Below are 15,805 nucleotides of genomic sequence, written 5' to 3'. Positions count from 1 at the left end.
GGTATTTTTTTATTTCCTCTTTGATTTCTTCAGTGATCACTTCATTATTAAGTAGTGTATTGTTTAGCCTCCATGTGTTTGTATTTTTTACAGATCTTTTCCTGTAATTGATATCTAGTCTCATGGCGTTGTGGTCGGAAAAGATACTTGATACAATTTCAGTTTTCTTAAATTTACCAAGGCTTGATTTGTGACCCAAGATATGATCTATCCTGGAGAATGTTCCGTGAGCACTTGAGAAAAATGTGTATTCTGTTGTTTTTGGATGGAGTGTCCTATAAATATCAATTAAGTCCATCTTGTTTAATGTATCATTTAAAGCTTGTGTTTCCTTATTTATTTTCATTTTGGATGATCTGTCCATGAGTGAAAGTGGGGTGTTAAAGTCCCCTACTATGAATGTGTTACTGTTGATCTCCCCTTTTATGGTTGTTAGTATTTGCCTTATGTATTGAGGTGCTCCTATGTTGGGTGCATAAATATTTACAATTGTTATATCTTCTTCTTGGATCGATCCCTTGATCATTATGTAGTGTCCTTCTTTGTCCCTTTTAATAGTCCTTATTTTAAAGTCTATTTTGTCTGATATGAGAATTGCTACTCCAGCTTTCTTTTGGTTTCCATTTGCATGGAATATCTTTTTCCATCCCCTTACTTTCAGTCTGTATGTGTCTCTAGTTCTGAAGTGGGTCTCTTGTAGACAGCATATATAAGGGTCTTGTTTTTGTATCCATTCAGCCAATCTGTGTCTTTTGGTGGGAGCATTTAGTCCATTTACATTTAAGGTAATTATCGATATGTATGTTCCTATTTCCATTTTATATATTGTTTTGGGTTCGCTACTATAGGTCATTTCCTTCTCTTGTGTTTCGTGTCTAGAGAAGTTCCTTTAGCATTTGTTGTAAAGCTGGTTTGGTGGTGCTGAACTCTCTCAGCTTTTGCTTGTCTGTAAAGGTTTTAATTTCTCCATCAAATGTGAATGAGATCCTTGCTGGGTAGAGTAGTCTTGGTTGCAGGCTATTCTCCTTCATCACTTTCAGTATGTCCTGCCACTCCCTTCTGGCTTGTAGGGTTTCTGCTGAGAGATCAGCTGTTAACCTTATGGGGATTCCCTTGTGTGTTATTTGTTGTTTTTCCCTTGCTGCTTTTAATATGCTTTCTTTGTATTTAATTTTTGACAGTTTGATTAATATGTGTCTTGGCGTGTTTCTCCTTGTATTTATCCTGTATGGGACCCTCTGTGCTTCCTGGACTTGATTAACTATTTCCTTTCCCATATTAGGGAAGTTTTCAACTATAATCTCTTCAAATATTTTCTCAGTCCCTTTCTTTCTTTCTTCTTCTTCTGGAACCCCTATAATTCGAATGTTGGTGCGTTTCATGTTGTCCCAGAGGTCTCTGAGACTGTCCTCAGTTCTTTTCATTCTTTTTTCTTTATTCTGCTCTGCAGTAGTTATTTCCACTACTTTATCTTCCAGGTCACTTATCCGTTCTTCTGCCTCAGTTATTCTGCTATTGATCCTATCTAGAGTGATTTTAATTTCATTTATTGCATTGTTCATCGTTGCTTGTTTCATCTTTAGTTCTTGTAGGTCCTTGTTAACTGTTTCTTGCATTTTGTCCATTCTACTTCCAAGATTTCGGATCATCCTTACTATCATTATTCTGAATTCTTTTTCAGGTAGATTGCCTATTTCCTCTTCATTTGTTAGGTCTGGTGGGTTTTTATCTTGCTCCTTCATCTGCTGTGTGTTTTTCTGTCTTCTCATTTTGCTTATCTTACTGTGTTTGGGGTCTCCTTTTTGCAGGCTGCACTTTCGTAGTTCCCGTTGTTTTTGATGTCTGTCTCCAGTGGCTAAGGTTGTTTCAGTGGGTTGTGTAGGCTTCCTGGTGGAGGGGACTAGTGCCTGTGTTGTGCTGGATGAGGCTGGATCTTGTCTCTCTAGTGGGCAGGTTCACGTCTGGTGGTGTGTTTTGGGGTGTCTGTGGCCTTATTATGATTTTAGGCAGCCTCTCTGCTAATGGGTGGGGTTGTGTTCCTGTTTTGCTAGTTGTTTGGCATAGGTTGTCCAGCACTGTGGCTTGCTGGTCGTTGAGTGAAGCTGGGTGCTGGTGTTAAGATGGAGGTCTCTGGGATATTTCCACCGTTTAATATTATGTGGAGCTGGGAGGTCTCTTGTTGACCAGTGTCCTGAAGTTGGCTCTCCTACCTCAGAGGCAGAGCCCTGACTCCTGGCTGGAGCACCAAGAGCCTTTCATCCACACAGCTCAGAATAAAAGGGAGAAAAAGTAGGGAGAATTGGTAGAAGTATGAGTAAAGAAAGAGGGAAAGGAGGAAAGGAAGGAAGGAAGAAAGAAGCAAAGAAGGAAAGAAAGGAGGGAGAGAGGGAGGGAGGGAGGAAGGAAGGAAGGAGGGAAAGAAGGAAAAAAGACAGAAAGAAAGATGATACAGTAAAAATAAAATAAAGTATAATATAGTTATTGAATTAAAAAATATTTAGAAAAAAAAAAAAGGGACGGATAGAACCTTAGGACAAATGTTGGAAGCAAAGCTATACAGAGAAAATCTTACACAGAAGCATACACATACACCTTCACAAAAAGAGGTAAAGGGGGAAAAATCATAAATCCTGCTCCCTGAGACCACCTCCTCAATTTGGGGTGATTCGTTGTCTAAAGGAGGGAGGGAAGGAAGGAAAGAAAGAAAGAACGAAGGTAAAGTATAATAAAGTTATTACAATTAAACTTAATTATTAAGAAAAAGAATTTTAAAAAAAAAGTCATGGACGGATAGAGCCCTAGGACAAATGGTGGAAGCTAGAGTATACAGACTAGATGTCACACAGAAGCATACACGTACACATTCACAAAAAGAGGAAAAGGGAAAAAAATCATAGATCTCGCTCCTAAATTCCACCTCTTCAATTTGGGATCATTCCTTGTCTATTCAGGTATTCCACAGATGCAGGGTATATCAAGTTGATTGTGGAGCTTTAATCCGCTGCTTCTGTGGCTGCTGGGAGAGATTTCCCTTTCTCTTCTTTGTTCTCACAGCTCACAGGAGCTCAGCTTTGGATTTGGCCCTGCCTCTGCGTGTAGGTCGCTGGAGGGCGTCTGTTTTTTCGCTCAGACAGGACGGGGTTAAAGGAGCCGCTGATTCGGGGCCTCCGGCTCACTCAGGCCGGGGGTTGGGGGATGGGGGAAGGAGGGGCACTGCGTGTGGGGCGGGCCTGCGGCGGCAGAGGCAGCGTGAAGTTGCGGCGGAGACTGCGGGAGGCAGAGGGGGGAGTTTCGGGACCGCGGAGTAGCTTCCTAGTGTGTGGAAACTTTTCCTCCTTCACAGCTCCCTCCCACTGGTGCAGGTGCCGTCCTTATTCTTTTGTCTCTGTTTTTTCTTTTGCCCTACCCAGTTACGTGGGGAGTTTCTTGCCTTTTGGGAGGTCTGAGGTCTTCTGCCAGCCTTCAGTAGGAGTTCTGTAGGAGTTGTTCCACGTGTGGATGTATTTCTGGTGTATCCGTGGGGAGGAAGGCGATCTCCGCGTCTTACTCTTCCGCCATCTTCAAGGTCCCCCCCTCTTGCCTACCTAGCCATTCTTTTAGTGTAGATCTGCTAGTGACAAATTCCCTTAGATTTTCTTTGTTTGCAAAATTCTATATTTCCTATTCATTTCTAAATCATAATTTTGCCAGATATAGAATTTAGGATTGACAATTTTTTTTTCCCAGCACTTAAATCATGGCCTCTGTGATCTCTGATGAGGAATCTGCTGTTATTAGAATTGTTTTTCCCTAAAAGAAGAGGTGTCATTTCTCTTTTGCTGTGTTCAAGGTTTTTTCTTTGTCTTTAGTTTTCAGAAGTTTGATTACGTATCTTGTCATGGATTTCTCTGGGTTATACTGCTTAGGGCTTGCTCAGCTTTTTAATCTGCAGGTTTATGTCCTTTGACAAATTTTCAGCCATTATTTATTTGAAAACTTTTTCAGCCTTACTTTCTTTTTTGTCTCTTTCTGGAACTCTAGTAACAGGTACGTTAGCTCTTCCATTATGGTCTCAGAGATCTCTAAGCTTCTGTTCTTTTTTTTCCCACTCCTCTTTCTCTCTGTTCAAATTGAGTAATTTCTATCATTCTGTCTTTAAGTTCATTGATTTTTTTCTTCAATCATCCCCATTCTTCTGTTAAGTACTTCTAGTGAGGTGTTTTTGTTTTTGTTTTTGTTTTGTAGATTATTGTATTTTTCAGTTCTGAGATTTCCATTTGATCCTTTATGTATGCTATTTCTTTACTGAAACTTCTAAATTTTTTCATTTATTTCAAGCATGGTGGTAGTTGCTCGTTAAGATATTTTTGTGATGGCTGCTTTAAAATCTTTGTCAGATAACTCCAACATCTGTGTCATCTCAGTGTCAGTGTCTATTGATTGCCTTTTCTCACTCAAGTCAAAATATTCCTGGTTCTTGGTATTGAGTGATTTTCAGATATATCCTGGACATTTTGGGTATTATGTTATGAGTCTCTGTATCTTCTGTTTTAACAGGGTTCCTCTGACATGACACCAAAGGGGGTAGGGAAGTGCTATCTTAGTCCCACTCATTGTCCTCTGACACTAGGGTGGTGAATAGTGCTTTGTTACTGCTGGATGGAGGTGGAATTTCAGGCTCTTCACTAGGCGTGGCTTTTTTTGGTTGTTTTTTTTTTTTTTTTTTAAAGGTTAGGGAAACTTATTAAATATAATTTTCTTTAAATATTTTCTTTTTCCCATCCTCACCAACTCTGGATGGGGGCATCTTGTTACTGCTCCCCTTGTGGTCTCCACTGACCTCATGGGGTAGTGGCCTCATCACTGCTTGGCTCTCCACTAGGCCTCTTCTGACATCACCCTACTGGGAGAGAAAGTTATGCCTTCTTACCATTGGGCAGTAGTCCATGCTCCCCAGCTGGTCACCACAGAGGAGACAGAGGAGGGCTTCATCATCACCTGGCAGAGATGAAAGAGTGGCTCCCCACTCAGACTTCTCTGACATAAGTCTGATGGGGGATTGGGCCTCATTAGATCCTGGTAAGGCTGGAAGTCTAGGCTCCCCAATTGGCCTTTGCTTATGGGGGTTGGAATGGGGCCACAGTTTTTTCTGTTATAGGCTGGAGTGTGTACTCATCACCCAGCTTCAACATTATCAACTCATGGTCGATCTTATTTCATTCCTATATATTTTAACCCCCCAACCTTCTTCTCCCCATCCCAAACTCTAGATCTATTTTGAAGTAAATCACAGATGTATATGATTTCACTTGAAAATATATCACCTATTCTACAATGCCATTTTGATAATAGTATTAGATGTGAATGTCTCATAAATTTGGGGAATTAAAGAGGAGAAACCAAGTTTAGCCTTGTGATTATAATATCCTGCTTTTCTATTTCAGGGGGGACCTGGCACCCATTTTTCCCCCTCTTTTATGTCTACTCTCCACAATTTTTGCCACTTTACTGCCTCCATTTTTTTTTTTTGCGGTACGCGGCCTCTCACTGTTGTGGCCTCTCCCGTTGCGGAGCACAGGCTCTGGACACGCAGGCTCAGCGGCCATGGCTCACAGGCCTAGCTGCTCTGCGGCATGTGGGATCTTCCCGGACCGGGGCACGAACCTGTGTCCCCTGCATCGGCAGGCGGACTCTCAACCACTGCGCCACCAGGGAAGCCCCTTCCATGTATTTTAATATCTCAAAAATCATTAATAACTTTATATGCAAAAACCTTTACTTGGGTGTCTTACTCCTTCCCATCTCAGTGGCATGTGGCTACCTCCTCTTAAAATATGATCTTTCTTTGGGTTCTATGATCCTGAAATATGGTGATTTTCCCCTCCCTCCTTCTCCAACAACTCATTCCTGGTTCCTTATTTTGGTTTCTCTTTCTCTTCCTCTCTCCCTCCCTCTAAGCCTGGCTGTTCCTCAACACTCATTTTTTTTCCTCTCTATATACTCACTCAAAGAAATTATCTTTTCTTTAAGTCAGCTGTCACTTTAATGACTTCCAAATCTACATCTTCAAAATTAACCTCTTGCCCAAATTCAGTCTCACATTTTCATGTACTCCAAAACCGTTTCCATTTATATGTTTTAAGTTGTTAGTATAAGACTAAAATTTATTTACTTGCCATCTTAAACTCAACAGGCATCACGAAATGTTACCTGTTTTTTCATTTCAAGTTTCTCATTTATGTGGTTGGCTTTCATTTTTCTTGGAATTTTCTTTTACTCTTAAATCTCCTTCACATGTAATCAATTAAGTCATGAAATATTTTTCCTCTTTACTATTCCTTCCAAATTTATCTCTTTGTCTTTATTCTTTCTTTTAAGACCCTACTCTATTCCTTCATTACTTCATATCTTGATCACTAACATTGGTTTCTAGTTTGGCTTCTTCTAGTTTTAAAAGTTTCTGTTGTGATATATATATATATATATATATATATATATATATATATATTCTTTTAAAAATTTTTTTTGTTGGAGTATAGTTGATTTACAATGTTGTGTTAGTTTCTGCTGTACAGCATAGTGAATCAGTTATATCAGTTATACATACACATATTCTTTTATTTTTTCTTTGGCTGTGTTGGGTCTTCCTTGTGGCAAGCTGGCTTTCTCTAGTTGCAGCGAGCACGGGCTACTCTTCGTTGTGGTTCACGAGCTTCTCATTGTGGTGGCTTCTCTTGTTGCAGAGCTCGGGCTCTAGGCATGCAGGCTCAGTAGTTGTGGCTCGCGGGTCCTAGAGTGCAGGCTCAGTAGTTGTGGTGCATGGGCTTAGTTGCTCCGCCGCGTATGGGACTTTCCCAGGCCTGGGATGGAACCTGTGTCCCCTGCATTGCCAGGCAGATTCACTGTGCCACCAGGGAAGTCCCATACACATATTCTTGAATAAACTTCCTGTTATGTTTCTCACTAAACCACTCACTAAAAATAACTGAATTTATGGTAAAAATAGGGTTAGATACAGACCAACAGACCCCTCAAAGGCTATGCAACTTTGTAACCAGAGAATTAACAACATCGACAACAACAAAAATAATTGTACCTTGAAAAATAACTTAGACAATGTAGGTAGACAGAATACCCAGGGTGGCTGGTGGCTGACTTAAGGGAAGTTAAAAATGCACAGAAACAATAGAGTAGAAATACTGACTTGCTAAGGCTGAGACAATGCACATGGGAGTATAGCTCTGGGCAGAGGAGGAACTCCAACCTGCCAGGACCCAAGAATTAAGCAAGCCTGGGCTGTGTCACTCTGGGCAGGGAGAGGGCTTCCTCGGCACAGACACTCTTAACATTTTCTTAAAATAGAGCCTCAAAGGCTTCCGCCTGTGCAATAGCTGAGCTGAGGCCTTTTCTTCTGAAGATTGCAATTCTACTTCCATTATTCTGGCTCCACTGCCTAAGACAAAAACACATATAAGCCATGAAAACTTCCACCTTATCCTGATATAACTCCCCTATTCACCAATCGCATGTGACCTAACTAATGTTAACAGAACCCACTATATCTTTCTCTATTTGATACTTGCTGGCATTAACTTAGTTTTCAGCTTGTAATGCTGTTAGACTCACTGCTTTCTTTTTTACCTTAATTACCTTATTCTCAGACTCATTCACTCCTGTCTCTTAAACAAATTTAAGCTTTGTTGTCTCTGGCATCTTCTATTTCTTTTTCCTAATCTGCTATGTCTTCACATATGCCTGGGTTTCAATTATCAAAATGATTTGTTATCAAATAGCTTCATATAATACATTTTATTTCTATAAGCAGATTGTACACTGCTTGAGAGGAGGGCTCATATGTTTATACTCTTTTTACATCTCCTACCACATATGAGAGTATAAGTAAATACTTATTGGTTAATTGATTTAAAAATTACAAACACATTATTTCTAATTGAGTTATTATTACTATTAGTTAAAATTTTTATGTGGACAAAAGAAAATTCACAAGGAAGTTAGTATAATGTAAGGGGAAAGAAAGCATAGGCTTCTGAGTTAGATCACTCTGGATATTGAATAGCATGTGATATCAGGAAAATTGCTTAACTTCTGTTGGCTTCAGTTTCTTCACTGCTAAAATGGAGAAAATGAAACCTAACTCCATGTTTTGTTGCCAGAATTACATGGGTTAATGAAATAATAAATTAATAGTTTCATATAGTGCCGAACACTTAATGGGTGGTCAGTAACTAGAGACCCCAGGATTTTTCGGGAAGATCAGTCAGCACCTTGTTTTTATGACCTGTATAATGAAACAGCCCACTGGCTGTTTTTCACAAAGCACAAACAATTGGAATTTGTGGTTATATATAATATTTACTAGGTTCTGTTTTGTGCCAGGCTCTATGCTGAGCACATTGCATACACTGTCTTGCATAATCTTCAAAATTATCATTGAAGGTAGGTATTATTAGGAGCGTTACAAATAAGCAAATTAAAGGTCTTAGCCAGCTTCAAAGGGCCAGACTTGAGATTTAAACTCAGGTGTCTGACCCTAATGTCCGTATTCTTTATCAGTAATAAATTCTTCACCCTTCTTTTGGGAGCTGTGTTAAACTGATAAAGAGTATGGGCAGTTATCTTGTCAGATGTATCAGACTAGTACTGTCCTGCCAAGAGATGGAGTCTTTAATCTCTCTGTACTGAACCCTGAGTCTAAGCTGTTCTCCAGGTAGGGGAGTGCCTCCTTTATGTCAATTACTGGCATAGATAAAAAGCATTGCTTCTCATTTGAGCACACTGAAGATTTTTGAAAACTGCCCCTTTCATTAAACTCATGTTAGAAAAACAGCACATTTCTCTGTGAAAAACTGAAATACTAATTACCAATCTCTTCCTTCTCCTTTAGGGTGACTCCGGAGGACCACTGGTTAGTCCAGATGCTAGAGGTATGTGGTACCTCGCTGGAATAGTGAGCTGGGGAGACGAATGTGGGCATCCCAATAAACCTGGTGTTTATGCTAGAGTGACTGCCTTCCGGGACTGGATCACTTCCAAAACTGGTGTCTGAGAGAGAACAACCTAGAAGAATGGAACACATTTTTGTGTAGAGGCCGTTCTTAGAGATACAGAATTGCAGAAGTCATGCAGATCACCTGGATGTGACCGATCGAACTAAACTATCTGCTATTTCCTTCCTAGCTCTGCTTCACTTAGCATCCTGCTTCTGCCAGATGGATTCTGTCCCAACTTGCAGTCACTTGTTTTCTATCATCAAATTTTGGCTTGTTGACATAAATTTCTCATGCATACATACAATCTGAAGCGATCCCCTCCTTCATTTCCCCAGTTTCTCTCATCTCAGTAAATTTCCACTTTCAAGGTGCAGGACAAAGAGTAAAAGGAAAGAGCTACATTTTTATGTACAGGAAAGTATTAGGTGTTTTTTTTCTTAATGAAATGAGGAAAGTGATCTTAATCATTATGAAAGCTCAAGCACACAGACAGCGGAATACCAAACACTTCATGACAGCAAAAGAATGGGAACTAAAGTTAAGGGAACAAAGAGAAACCGAAATACAACTTTATTTTCATTTCCAGCAAACAAGAGATAAGTGTGGGGAAGATTCTGTTTTCTTGTGGCCTATAAATTTATACAAACTATATAATGTACTTATTCTAAGTTAAAGCAAATAATATTTAACATTGCACTACTGAGAATGTCAATATATAATAATAAAAAATAAATATCATCAATTTGCTTGATATTATAATAATCCAAGAGGAAGGGGAAGATGGGGAAAATGTCACCAATCAATTTATTGCAAATTCTTTTAAAGTCTGAGGCTAGAATGAAAATTCACTTAAGAACAACCAGCATACCTTATGTGGTAAGATTTTTGTATGGTTGGATAGGAGGAAATAAAAACAGCATCAGTACAAACTACTGAATGAAATGGAATTATCACCAAGTGCTTGTGTATTTGTATTTAAAGCTTTTCCAAACTGCAAGGCCTTGAAGGGGAATAAGGTCCAGGTGTTAGTGTGTAGCTGTAGTTGTGCAAATGAAGCTAGAGGTCAGACCTCTATTTTGAAATGACTGCAGATTCCCCTTCTTACCACTCCCTCCCCCTCCTCCACATTTCCAGTCAGTGCTTGGACCATGGGCCTCTTAGACTCTTCTGGGCTCAGGGGGAAGACATCATCGTGAAAGCTGCCTCCTGCTACCTCTAGCATGACACTGAATTGCTCACTGCCTAGATATAAAGTTGATGAGAAAAAGCCTAATATCAACCACCTTCATAATTTCAGCTTTGGTAAATTATTACTGAGTTGTTAGATACACAACATTCAAGTGATCTAGGCACTGTGAAGTTAGGATCGGTGCCATGGCATACAGGTCTGTTGGTGGTGAGATTTCACGGAATCTTTCCATTACCCTTTCCTCATTGTGTATAGCTACTCGTGTGAGTTCTGTATTGTACCGTAACCACTTTGAAAGAAACATTAGTAGAAAAAGATTGATTTTTATCAACCTAAATAACGCTGGTATATGAACTGATAAAATTTAGGGACTTGGCTAAAATAAGGTAGGAAATCTGATATGAATTGACAGCATTAAATATTTTGCAAAACCATATTTCATTTAATGAACTCTTTTGAAAAACATTGAGGAAAATGTTGAATTTTAAACAAAGACTTAAGTACATTTCAAACTTAATTTCTCTCAGTGTTCTGTTAAAAATTGGTTCCCCTTGTTTGAGTATGTTTTGCAGTTGGGCCTCTAGGTAGCACACAGGTAGATACAGGGAAGCAAGCCCTTGGGATGTTCAAGTAATAATGAAAACTGTAGTAAAACCGAAAGAATACAATTCATCTTTGCGAAGGCATTTAAAGATGAATCCATATAAATTGACACCATGAGTAGTATATTCCAGATTTCTGGACGTGACTTTCCAAATTAAAATAAATTTTATAATGTGATAATGAGGAATTTCTTTGGCAAACAAACTTGAAGAGATTTAAATTAAGGAGAAATTTTAGAAGTTTAATTTCACAATGGCATCACATTTCTCAGAGAAATATTTCTGATATTTTTTTTTACAAAAGATTTGAGAAATAGAGGTTAGGCCACAGTGAAAATATGAGCAATAGTTCAAATTTTATGTGCACAGAGAAATAGATAATACAGTATCATATTTTTAAAATAACTTTCTTTGAAAGATAACTTATAAAGGGTTTCAGCATTCCTGGACATGTCTGTTTTAACCATCTCATTGGAAAAAGTTAAGAAGTCATGACTGAAATAATACTTATTAACTGTGCAAGAGGGCAGGCCATTTCTCAGCGACATCTTTTAGCTCTCTTCCCACAGTACCTAATAAAGTGCTCTGTATATAACAGTCTTTCAATAAGTGCTATTGAACTGATCTTTTATTTTTGTATTATGCAGAAAATATAGCTTTGTTATTATTTACACATTGATTTAACACATTTTTGACCGGAGACATATTACGGCCACAGGCGTTAGTTTCTGCAAAAATCCCCCAGTTAATAATGTGTTAAGAAGTAATCCCAGATTTTACATTGTGTGACTTAATCCAGTTATTTATACACACTAAGCCTCAGTATACTCACTTATAAAACAGGGATAATAATATTTACCTCAAACACCGTTGTAGAGATTAAAATGCGATATTTCAAAGTGCTTAGCGAAGTTCTTGGAACATAGTAGGTGCTCAAGAAACAGTGTTATTATAACTGTTGCTGTAACTACAGTCTTATTTTATACAATTGCTACTTGATCACAATAGCTTGAATAAGTATTTTCAAAATGAAGAGATGAGTAGGTCAACAGAATGCGCTGACTTCTTGTTTAGTTTTAATTCTACAAAAGAAGTTTTATTAGGATCATTCCAAAAGAGATTGTCAAGTTGTTCTCTGTTATTCTAATTTTTCATTTCAACTTTTAAAAATGATAAACCTTATTAACCATAGAGTTACTGGATTACATGAAGATCTACAGTCTAATTCAAACGATGCCTCCTCCACGAAGCCTTCCTTGACTCCGTCAAGTGGAGATAACATTCTTTTTTCTGAAATTTCTTACCACTTAAAAATAACGTTTTTATTTTCAGATAATCATAGACTCACACAGAGTTGTAAAATGTAATACAAAGAGATCCCGTGTATCCTTTATCCAGTTTCTGGCAAAGGTAACATCTTGCTTAGCTATAGTACAATATCACAACCAGGAAGTTGACATTGAGACAATCTATTAACCTTTTGACATTTTATGTTTTTAAAACATGCAGTTATTTCCATGTGTGTGTGTATTTAGTTCCATGTTGCTTTTTATCTCATGTATGGATTTGTGGGCCACCACCACAGTCAAAATGCAGAATAGTTTGATCACAAGGACCCCTCACACTACCCATGGCCATCTGGCTCCATCCCTACCCCTGTTCCCAGTCTTTAACCCCTGGCAAACATTAATCTGTTCTCCATCTGTATAATTTTGTCATTTCAAGAATGGTATATAAATGGAATCATACGATATGTAAACTTTGGAGGTTGGCTTCTTCACTCAGCATAATTCCCTTGAGATCAATCCAAGTTGTGTGTGTCACACACACACAATAATTCATTCTTATTTTATTGCTGTGTAGTATTCCACAGTATGGAAGCACTGCAGTTTGTTTAACCATTCATACATTGAAGGGCATTCAAGTTGTTTATAGTTTTTGGCTACTATGAATAAAGCTACTATAACATTTGTATGTGGGTGTGTAGGTTTTTGTGTGAACCTAAGTTTTCATTGTATCTTCCCATTTTTTTCTCAATCTTATATAAAGTACTATGCAAACACACATCAATTGTCAACCCTAACCTCCTTTGGTGTACAAATTTTACATTTACCACTGTTCCTGGTGCATCATCCTATGTACTTACACACTTAGAAACTTTGCAGGACCAGTTATATGTTCAAATACAGTAAGACTATATCTTAATAATAGTGTTATTATCTTAATATCTTTTCATGTAAACATAGGGAATTTAATAATTAAATTCTGTGACGTTCAAGAAATTCACAAAACATTTTCAAAGAAACAACTTTCAGCAGAAAGCCAGTGCAGCAATAATGTTTTTTAACTCTAGGCTATTTCTCTTGTTAGTTCTAGCACTCTGGTGGTGTAAATTAACAAACATTACTGATGTTCAGGTTTCTTCCTGCAAAATGAAGCAGCCATACCATGGATTGGGTGATTTTAATAAACAACAGAAATGTGTTTCTTACAGTTCTGGAGGTTGAGAAGCCCAAGATCAAGGTGCCAGTTATAAGACAAATAAGTACTAGAGATTTAGTGTACAATATTATTAATATAATTAACACTAAAAAGTAATTTTATATTTAAAAATAAATATGAGGACAGTATTAAATAAATTGCACTCAGGGTGCCATTAAAAATGGATTTTTAAAAAATCTAAACAGACATTACTCCAAAGAAGACATACAGATGGCCAAGAGGCACATGAAAAGATGCTCAACATTGCTAATTATTAGAGAAATACAAATCAAAACTACAATGAGATACCACTTCACACCAGTCAGAATGGCCATCATCAAAAAGTCTACAAACAATAAGTGCTGGAGAGGGTATGGAGAAAAGGGAACCCTCTTACACTGTTGTGGGAATGTAAATTAGTAGAGCTACTATGGAGAACAGTAGGGAGGTTACTTAAAAAACTAAAAATAGAGCTACCATATGATCTAACAATCCCACTCCTGGGCATATATCCAGAGAAAACTATGGTTCAAAAGGATACATGCACCCCAATATTCATTGCAGTGCTGTTTACAATAGCCAAAACATGGAAGCAACCTAAATGTCCATTGACAGATGAATGGATAAAGAAGATGTGGGACATATACACAATGGAATATTACTAACCCATTAAAAATAATGAAATAATGTCATTTGCAGCAGTATGGATGGACCTGGAGATTATCATACTAAGTGAAGTAAGTCAGACAGAAAGACAAATATTATATGATATTGCATGTATGTGGAATAAAAAAAATGATACAAATGAACTTATTTACAAAACAGAAGCAAACTCACAGACTTAGAAAAAACAAACTTATGGTTACTAAAAGGGAAAGGTGGGGAAGAGGGATAAATTGGGGGTTTGGGAGTGAATACACACTACTATATTTAAGATAGTTAACAATCAAGAGCCTACTCTATGGCACAGGGAACTCAGTATTCTGTAATAACCTAAATGGGAAAAGAATTTGAAAAAGAATAGATATATGTATATGTATAACTGAATCACTTTGCTGTATGCCTGAAACTAACACAACATTGTAAATCAACTGTAGTCCAATATAAAATAAATTTTTTTTAAAATGTACTTTTTTAGGTCCGCTCTGCAGCGGGCCCAGTGAGGCCCCCCAGAATTCGGGGCAGCCGGGAACTCGGCCTCCGTCCTCGCGGCCCTCTCGCCAGGGAGACCCAGGCCGGCAACGCCGAGCCCTACCCTGGAAGTGCTCACAGCCCGGCGCCTGGACTGGAGACTTGCTGCACTTTGGCGTAAATTGCAATCGATTAGGGATCGTTTCTCAGACTCAAGTTAGAAGTGAGAGTTCAGATAAGTGAGGCCGCCACTGCTGCTGTGAACACCTCAGAAGGGGAGAATGCATTTATCAGGAGTGAAAAAGAAGAGCTTGCTAGGAGTCAAAGAAAAGAATAAAAAGTCCAGCACTAGGGCTCCTTCTCCTACCAAATGCAAAGACCGCTCTGATAAGCAGTCCAAGGATCGCTCTAAAGATAAGGGGGCCACCAAGGAGTCGAGCGAGAAGGATCGTGGCAGGGATAAAACTCGAAAGAGGCGCAGCGCTTCCAGTGGTAGCAGCAGCACCAGGTCTCGGTCCAGCTCGACTTCCAGCTCGGGCTCCAGCACCAGCACAGGCTCCAGCAGCGGCTCCAGCTCATCTTCAGCATCGAGCCGCTCAGGAAGTTCTAGCACATCCTGCAGCTCCAGCTCCGGCAGCTCCCCTGGCTCTCCGAGTCCTTCTCGGGGCAGGCAGGACAAGAGGCAGCGCTCCTGCTCCAAATCCAAACCACCCAAAAGAGATGAAAAGGAAAGGAAAAGGCAGAGCCCTTTGCCTAAACCTACCAAAGTGCACATTGGAAGGCTCACCAGGAATGTGACCAAGGATCGTATCATGGAGATATTCTCCACCTATGGGAAAATTAAAATGATTGACATGCCTGTAGAAAGGATGCACCCACCATCTGTCTAAAGGCTACGTATATGTGTAGTTTGAGAATCCAGATGAGGCCGAGAAGGCACTGAAGCACATGGACATGGACGGAGGACACATCGATGGCCAGGAGATCACTGCCACGGCTGTGCTGGCCCCCTGGCCTCGGCCAACCCCCTCCTCCAGCCCCCCGGCGATTCAACCCTCCCAGGAGAATGCTGCCACCGCCTCCCATGTGGCGCAGGTCACCCCCACGGATGAGAAGGTCGCGTTCCCCTCGGCGCAGGTCCCCTGGCCGCCGCAGCCACAGGAGCCGCTCCAGCTTCAACTCCTCCCGATACGCAGGGCCACCGAAGCTCTGCCCTGTGACTTGTATCGCATCCAACTCACTTCTGTCACTTTTTTAGCCGAAGGAGGATCGGTAGGAAAGAAATTCCTCACTCAGGGGCAGGCTTCGAAGGTGAAGGCAGTAATTGCTCTGGCGGCAGAGTTCCGGCTGCAGGAGTGTTGTTGGTTTGGGGTCGTGCTTATAAAGATGCCCTCCAGTTTTCTGGCTAGAAA

At 39.6% G+C, this 15,805-nt stretch overlaps 1 protein-coding gene and 1 pseudogene across 1 annotated transcript in view; both read left to right on the top strand.

The window, feature by feature from the left end:
* Window positions 1-9,046, top strand: part of TMPRSS11E (transmembrane serine protease 11E) — a 40,053-nt gene extending 31,007 nt beyond the window's left edge. The window contains exon 10 of the mRNA XM_032631989.1: window positions 8,885-9,046. Coding sequence (XP_032487880.1) covers window positions 8,885-9,046 — 162 coding nt within the window. The remainder of the gene's footprint in view (window positions 1-8,884) is intronic.
* A 5,507-nt stretch (window positions 9,047-14,553) lies between these two features.
* Window positions 14,554-15,651, top strand: LOC116753972 (annotated as a pseudogene).
* Window positions 15,652-15,805: the final 154 nt, after the last annotated feature.

Source organism: Phocoena sinus, chromosome 5 (assembly GCF_008692025.1).
Source record: "Phocoena sinus isolate mPhoSin1 chromosome 5, mPhoSin1.pri, whole genome shotgun sequence".
Taxonomy (NCBI): domain Eukaryota; kingdom Metazoa; phylum Chordata; class Mammalia; order Artiodactyla; family Phocoenidae; genus Phocoena; species Phocoena sinus.
The sequence above is the reverse complement of the archived record's forward strand: the minus strand, read 5'-3'. Positions and strand labels throughout refer to the sequence as shown.